The sequence below is a fragment of the Passer montanus genome, unplaced genomic scaffold (assembly GCF_014805655.1).
Source record: "Passer montanus isolate IOZ18808 unplaced genomic scaffold, ASM1480565v1 scaffold12, whole genome shotgun sequence".
In the NCBI taxonomy this organism is placed as follows: Eukaryota; Metazoa; Chordata; class Aves; order Passeriformes; family Passeridae; genus Passer; species Passer montanus.
In genome coordinates, this window is record NW_024358722.1 from 8,069,712 (window position 1) to 8,078,257 (window position 8,546).

Genomic DNA, 8,546 nt, shown 5'->3' on the forward strand with positions numbered 1-8,546 from the left:
ATTTGTTACATTTGTGCTACTATTCTTTCTTTCTTTATCTGCATAAGATGGATGAAATTATGTATTAAATAAAAACATCAGTCATTTATCCATGACCATTCTCTGCAGGTCCTGTAAGACTGCAAAAATTGCTTTTAAAGTGAAGGTAATTGCAAAGGTTTCTGAGTATTCTCTAAATCTCAAAACCATAAAAATCAAAATTCTAAACTGTTTAAATTTCACCCTGTTCTTCTTAAGACTGGCAGCTTTTATCTGAGTTGACGTACCTTGAGCAGGAAGTTGACCATTCATTCATATACACAGCATTTGAAGAAGCAAGGATAATATATCTTAGAAGAATGACCTCACTCCAGAAAAAAAGTCTCATCTTTCCCATTTCTGTTAACTTGTCTTTAGGTTTTGTCTTTCTAGTAGATAAACATAGCACTTGAGCTACTGCAATGTATTATTTATTTCACATATGAAGCCAGGAAAATACTTTAAGGACTTCCATTTTTGCACAGATCATTCATGTTCTTATGTTGTGCAGCTGGAGCTGTTGTTTACAAATTGTGTGTGATATTTCAAGAATTGTAGTGAGATCATTTAACATGAAGATCAAAATATTTAAATTAAGGGAAACCTCTTTTTTCCCCCTATAGCTGTATCCAAGTGTTACTACCAACTGCATCTGTCTTTTTTTTTTTTCCTGACTTTGAAATACCTCTTGGAGGAAGCTGGGTTGCTTTTTTAATAAGGAGAAAATTACCTTTTTTCTTAGCAATGGTATTTTACAATAGAAATTATCAATATAATGCACAACTGTTCAGTCAGACAGTTGTGCTTTTTTAATTGATTTTTTTAAGTCCAAGTGCCTTCAGGCTATGTTCATTTGAGTAAAAATGATACATTAAATATGCAATTAGAGTCAACAGTATTTCTAAAACTATCTGCATCTGCAATCATTGAGAAGTTACTTTAATTTGGAAATACTTTAATACTTGGGTTTTACCAAAGCCTCTTCTAAAATGGTGAGAATTTCCAAAATACAAATACTGTTTCTTATAAAGAGTATTTCTTCTCTGCATATGTGCTTGCTGGGCTTTGTTGCAGTGCTCTATTTTACCTGTGATATATAACCCATAATTCTGAAATGTTCTTAATGAAATACCTGATTTTTAGAACATTAAAATTCTGTAGAAGTTGGTGGGACTTCTCATGTGCTTAGACTTGGGCACATGCATAAGCATCATCTTTAGGTGGAGCCAAAATTTTCCTGCAAGCAGTAACTACACTAACTTATTTACACAATTGTAATTGATAACATAGGGCCCAAACCTGCCACCCTTGCCTAGGTGAGGAATCCTTTTTAATTTCAGATAAATGCTTTGGGATGTCCAGAGGGAGGCAAGGAAGGAGCAGGGGGTAAAACACCTTTAATGAATTGTGCTTGAAGGCTCAGGCACTTGGACTGTGTCCTGTTTGGTTTTCTTTCCAACTATGTGCATATAACACTGTTCATTCCGATTGTGCTATCCACACATGTGACATCTTCGTGTGTAACAGGGCTTTTTTAAATACATGCTGGTGGCTGGTTTGTGTGGTTGCATTTCTTAGTGGTGAAACCCACCCCGTGATCAATTTATGAAGTCAATGCACTTCTGCGAAATCCTAATGGTGAGAAAATGTTACTTGGACATACTCAAGCTGAGTTTCCATTTGAAGTGAAATAAAGCCAAGTACGTGAATGTCAGCAAACTTGTTTATAGGGGTGGGTGGTAAAGCATACATTATTTAGAAGGTTGAGTCATGAGGCTGGTCGGGTTTGTCATGTTACATCTGGCACGTCAGTCAAAGCTGGGACAGCTGCCGTCTGTCACTAGTGCTCCAGTGGGGCATTGTCCAGTGTTAGCAGCCAGCAGCCCCCAGCAGTCTGGGGAGGAACACTTCACCTGGGCCTGGGCTCATTTTCAGCATTATCATTGCAACCACTTTTGGGGCTCCTTTGCAAACAAGGGTGGTTTTGTTTCACAGAACATCTGATATTTTTCATATCTGTTATTAGACAAAATATTTGAATAGTAGTGGTGAGGTTTGTTAGTTTACAAGAAAAAAAATGCACTTTATATTATAAAACATTTTGTCTTTGTTTTGCTGTATGCTTTGCTTCCAAACCACCTTAAATTACTTTAAAAAGTGATGTCAAAAGTTTATATCTAGTCAAAGCAAAATTCTGTAAATATGGAGAACAGCACCATCCATGGTGTCATTATTAATTTTCATCATACATTGCCACATGAAAGATGAGTATGCACTAAAAAAATAGTGAAAATTATATTTATCACTACCAAGTCCAAATATCTGTGTTTGAGCTACCAGTACACTTAAGTCATATGCTTGTAGTTGAATTCAGTAAAGTGGAAGTTCTTACAGCCAGTTGTAACAGATGTCCTCCTTCAGCAAAATTAAGACATTTTTAAGTGCAGCTTTTCCCTTATGCTCAAAGATGAATTTTGTGATTTACTGAAAGTCACATATTCCTTTAATTATGTCTCTTCTATTTATATTTTGTCAAAATAGTTTTGTGTTTCAATCCATATAACTTCCTATTGCAGACCACCTGAAATACTCTCAGTTGGTTCCTTGGGTTAAGAAGAGGAAACAACAAAACAAAAAATACTCTGCGTCTCCTGACAAAGAAGTGCTAGCCTCAGGTTTTTGATAAAAATGCATCCCCTTCATGTATGTTGGCAGGGGAAAGGAGGTTGAGTACCAAGGGCTTTTGCTTTCTTATAGAGCTGGAATGTCTCCCAACAAGTTCAGGGCATGAACCTGCTGGTCAGCTCTTCTTTTGAGACTTGCAGTTTACACTTGTTGTGAAGCAGGATATGGAGAGGAAAAAGGAATCTCTTTTAGGAATTTGAAAGAAATGTTTAATCAGACTCTGGAGGACAGGAACAATAATTCTGCCTGCCTGCTGTGTTGGAGAACATGCCAAAAAAACTTGTGCTTCTTGTCAACAATAAGGGGCATGATAAAGCCAGGTAGACAAGGCTTACTCATGGTGAGATGCGGGTCATGGCGGAGATCACGTGTCAGGACATAATTATATAGAAGTATTTATTTTTCTTTCTTTTCAGCTTTTTGGATACCAGTCCAAATTTCTCTGTCTGCAATATGTGTATGTATGTGACAATAAGGAAAGATAAGGATGTTTGACTTCTTTGTGTCATGTGGCTACTTTGACTTAATGATTACCTTGTGTCTGAAAAATTAATTGTTCTTAATCATGAAGTTCACAGACAAAAGAAGTATTTCATGCCAAGTTTTTATTAATGTTTTGAGTATTTGTTGTTGCTTTACTAAATTGCCATTCATTCTAACTTGAACAAGAGTGACAATTACAATAACATTGTTATAGAACTCTCACTGATTTCTAGGGAACTTTCATGGTAAAAGACATCTTTCGGTAGTAAAGAAATTCAGTTTTATTGTGAGATTAAATAATTGGTCTGAGAATAGATTTTAATTGCATTTTATTATTTTTCTTCTAGTTTTTCAGTCTGTCCCAGAAGATACACATATATAGATAGACTCTAAGTTTCCATTTATGTGTCAGATCAGTGATGAGTTGAGAGGACATGCACTTGAGAAACTGTTCATATATTCTATCAGAAGTTTTGTTCATGCGTCAATGAAAAAATAGAGCAAAGGTTCAGTTCCCAATAAAGGATGTTATAAATCTTCCTGTCTTTGTTTGAACTTCCTAGGTTTTTATCTCTCATTGGAGGAAATGCAAATGACATAGGAAAATCAGATATGCAGCAAAAAGTAAATGCAGTGATTCAAAAGGAAGGACTGGAAGACACAGCCAAAAGGCTCAATACCACTGTGCACACACTGCAGCTGATCATTGATGGTCTCACTCAGCCTGAAGGCTACGATATCCGAACAGGTAAACTTCGGTTTGGAAGGTTGTAATCTCAGTTTGTTTGTCCTGCATATTAGCTTTAAAACAGCACATTTTCTTCTTCTAAAGTCAGTAGTAGATTTTCGTGGACATGTAAATCCATTTTGTTTCTTAGTCAAGGTAAAGGCTATATCACAGTCAGATGTTTCTATTTTGTAGGTAAGTGTGAATCCTGTCTTAAATTACGGCATTTTCAGCCATAGGAAGGGTTGTTGCATGGCTGTTAACAAATGAAATAATTTCAATATGTTGACTCTCTACTGATTGAATCTGTGTTAGCCCTCCATCACAAATGGGAATGCTGAGACCAAGGTGAAACAGTAGCAATGAAGTTCTGTGGAGCAGTAGTGTGTAGTTCTGCTCTTTTATTGCCCTGGTTTCTGGGAGACCAGTGTAGCTGAAGCACGTGACTTGTGACCTAGCCTGGTTAAAACCTGCAGTGGTACTGAACGCTTTGAGGGGGAGGAAAAGAAAGATGAAGTAAAAGATCTGGGGATGCTGTTGTGTAAGGAAACTTACAGCTGGATTCTCTTACAACAGCAGGACATAAAGGTAGACAGCAAAGATGCAGGCTTGTAGTAACAAATAATAAACCTATACTTAAAGACAACGAAACCAACATTTCTGTCCCCCTTTTTTAGTTCATTAATGGTTTCCATGCTTATTTTTTAAATATTCCCCACTAATGATCTTGCAAATGTGTATTTTCTGTGGCTCAATTTGTTCTGGGGATCTCACATCTAAATTACAGTAGGATAGACTATTAACATAGGAAGACATAAAAGCAAAAGAGAGAATCTTCAGTGGAAATATTCATATTCTGCTGATCTAGGACATTCAGTGTTACTTTGGACAGACTGTGATTGGAGAAGGCAGCCTAGTAGACTTATGTAGCTGTATGGATTTCTCCATCATGAGTTCTTCCCATAGACCCCTTGCAGTTCTTCATGAACTGCTCCAGCATGGGTCCCTTCCGTGGAAAGAAGTCCTTTAGAAATAGACTTTCATTGTTCCCTAATGAGTTCACAAGTCCTGCCAGAAAACCTGCTGTGGTCACAGCCTTCTTTCAGGCACCCACCTGTTCTGGTGTCGGGCCTTCCATGAGCTGCAGGGGAATCTCAGCTCTGGCATCTGGAGCTCTTCCTCCTCCTTCCTTTGGTGTCTGCGGAGCTGTTTTTGTCACATATGCTCACTTCTCCCTCCCAGGTTGCAATTGCTGTTGCACAGGGATTTTTTTTTTCTTTTAAAAATATTTTATCCCAGAGGCACTTAGCACTATTGTTAATGGGCTCGACCTTGGATAGCAGTGGATCTATTGGACATAGGCAAAGCTACAGAAGCCACCACTCACAGTAGCCCACACACACACTCCTACCAAAACACTGCCATGCAAAGCCAGTGCAGATCCTCAGACTGATTAAATTCCAGTGCGTTTTAGCTATAAACTTGTTCAGGCTGAATTTTATTTCTCAAAAGCAAGCAGAGAAAAATTATTGCAGTACTGGTTTGGTGATGTTCCTTGTGGAAAATCTCAGTCCTTATTATATCTTGGAAAGGTCAAAGAGTGATAGGAAAAGATTGAAAGAGAAATTGTTGAGATGACTCAGAAGGGTTTTTTGCAGGAGTGGAAAACGGTAGGGGAATAAAAGAGTTTTAAAAATCTATCTGTGCCCTTAAATACAGAATGTGAACATTAATATCCCAGTATTATCCCTGATTATGATCGTTTCTGTGTGATTTTCAAGTTGTTGGTGCAAAGCAGCACTGTGGTGAAGCTCATGTGATGTCATGGTGCAGATGAACAGCAAGCCTAAGAACAGTGCATTGCTGACTTTTCCTTTAGTATGTGATGAAACTGAGTATCAGTTTCAGTATAGTATTCATCTTCTTGTGCATGTGTAGAAATTTCTGTAGGAATAGAATTTCATGTATAGTTGATGTATCTTGAGTCACCTCAAGTGACTCCCTAGATCTGAGAAAATTTAAAGAATATTTCAATCACTGCCTACTATAAAACACGCTTCTGATCCCCCTATGATAGTTTCATAACACAAAATTCAGTATACCTACTCATTAATCTAAGTATTTTCAAGTGATTCACAAAATATAAGAAACAAGTTGTTTATCACAGATGGGTCTTTATTTAAAGATGTACAGAAAGCAGTATTTGGGACCTAAGATTTACCTTGGGGTGACTTATCAATTAGGAACAATCATCTGGAAACAACTCTTAGACACCCTTTTTCTCCAGAGTCTCATTTGTCTTTCTTGTTTCCTGTAACAGATTTTGATAAACCTGACTTCAAGAGAAGCATTGTCTGCTTTGAAGACTTAAGTGTTGGTGCTGTTTTGACTGGAAAAGTTGAAAATGCAACGCCATTTGGAGTTTTTGTTGATATTGGTGTGGGAAAAGCGGGTTTGATTCCAGTGCGAAACATAACAGAAGCAAAACTCTCTAAAGTGAAGAAGAGAAGAAGCCTGGGCCTAGGTCCTGGAGAAAGAGTGGAAGTTAAAGTGCTTAATGTTGATATTCCTCGACTGAGGATAACATTGGATCTTATTCGTGTTTTATGAGAAGGGTTTAGGTTACTGAGACTTGACTTCAAAGGATAAGTAAAGTCAGCAAGGTTATGGAGAGTCAGGCATTTAATGAATGTTGAAAATGAACGCATTTTGAAAACTTCAGCGCCTTCCTTTTTTTTTTTTCCTTTAATTTTAGTTTTACCACATTTCTTGTATCCTTTCTGTTAATAATTGTTGTAACAGTTTTTTGGATTACCTCCAAGCAACCTTGTTATTTTGTCTGCAGAGCAAATGAAGCTCCAGTGGGCTGTCAAACAGATCTCTTATCTGTTGTCTGTGCAAGATTTGCTGTCTTAATCTTCAGTTAGTACTGCACGAGCAGACACATCTCTAGTTGCCCTCCCAACAATTCAGTTTGCCTGTTTTCTGGTTGACAGTCTAAAGCCCCTCCCAACAAACAGCCATTCAATTTGCCTGTTTTCTGGTTGACAGTCTAAAGGAGGGCTCCTAGTGGCAGGAAAAAAAGATCTTTTGAATTTAAGTGGTAATGATGTTGCATCAAAAATAGACTGAGGAAAAAGCATCTGCTAAAATTATTGATGGTTTAGAAATAGTTATCTTTAATTTATTTGATGTCTGTTTACCTGTATTATTTTTTCTTGTTCAATTATCATGAATTAACACAGTTGGATGTACCTTGTAGTTTAAGGAACTTTGCTCAGAAGTGTCAAAAGACATTTGTGTTCTTCAATACTTGTGCAAAATAAAAAAAAAAAATTCTGTCCATCTTTTCTCAGTGTACTGGTTCTATAAGTAGTTAACAGTCCTAGTTGTCTTTCATTAAACACTTGTTTAATCACTAACACTTTGAATGCTCACTGTTTCCTGCTAGGAATGCCTAGCACAGGAGGTTTGTTTCTTCTAACCAGAGACTTCTTGGTTTTGTGGTATTTTGGTGGTGTTTCAAAGGACTTGCATCTTGACCCAAGTTTGCAAAGGACAGATATACTGGAAGATTAGTTTCCATCAACAGCAGATATATGTATATATATATATGTACAGGGAGTTTACAGGTGTACATTACAGGGAATTTTGGTGTGTTGGGCATTTATTCCTTTGCAGTCATGCAACTTGTCTCTAAGTTGGCAGAAGCTCTGGTCTGCAGCAGATGAGCCCAAATACACTATAGTAAGTGTCAAAGATCTTCGATGATAAGGTTTCTAACTACAAATGTCCAAGTAGCTGCTGGCACATGGCTATGCATGAGTTTGGAAAAGGTTAACATGGTTTGTGTTCCCAGCTCTGTGCTCTAGTTTTTAAAATTATGAGCCAACTGTAGACAGTGTATTTTGGAGATTAAAGAATCATTTAGCAGATGAAAGAAAAGGAAGACAGATCTTACTAGCTTTGATGGATTTGTCCACTGAAGAAAAGACAACCATTTTCTATTATGTTAAATTCTACACAGCTTGGAATCATGTTTTTCAGGCCTTCTGAAATTTTCCTGAAATACTTCTGCAAGGTAGATTTGAAATTAGAAATTAGAAACTGTATGTATGAAACTGTATGTTATGAAATTAGAAACTAATACCATGTTGCTGTCTTGGAGAACAGATGGAAAGCAAAGAAGTTGAATTTTTTTTTCTGCAGTTGATACATTCACTTACAGCAGTATGTCCATCAGTAGAATGATGTAAGTTGTGTTAAACTTTATATATGATTTCTGCAGTATCTAAGCACGTAGCAAATTAAATGGATTTGCTTGGCCTTCTCTAAGGAGGCGATAAACTTGATTTCCTGAAGCTCAATTTAGTGAATAATATAAAGAGTATTTTCTTTTTCTGTGGTATTTTGTTTATTACTGAAATTCATTTTCTTAATCTGTAATATTGTGAGGACTGTAGCATTTTTTGCATTTTTGTATATATCTCTTGGTTTATCATGAAATTCTCTAAATGCAAGACATCTTGAGACTATTTCTCTCCTCTTAATTCACAGGAAGCATTTTACCTATGCAGAAGACCGACCCACAACTCATTGTACATACTCATAAATAGTTTGCTTTCTCTGTAGT

The 8,546-nt window shown here is 36.8% G+C and overlaps 1 protein-coding gene across 2 annotated transcripts in view; it reads left to right on the plus strand.

Annotated features, from left to right (window-relative positions):
* The window catches only part of SRBD1 (S1 RNA binding domain 1), a 125,024-nt gene extending 118,117 nt beyond the window's left edge, over positions 1-6,907 (plus strand). For both annotated transcript variants that reach the window (XM_039698021.1, XM_039698022.1), the window contains exons 22-23: positions 3,750-3,934; positions 6,234-6,907. In XM_039698021.1, the coding sequence (XP_039553955.1) occupies positions 3,750-3,934; positions 6,234-6,523 (475 nt within the window). In that variant the 3' untranslated portion in view covers positions 6,524-6,907. The remainder of the gene's footprint in view (positions 1-3,749; positions 3,935-6,233) is intronic.
* The last annotated feature ends 1,639 nt before the right edge of the window (positions 6,908-8,546 follow it).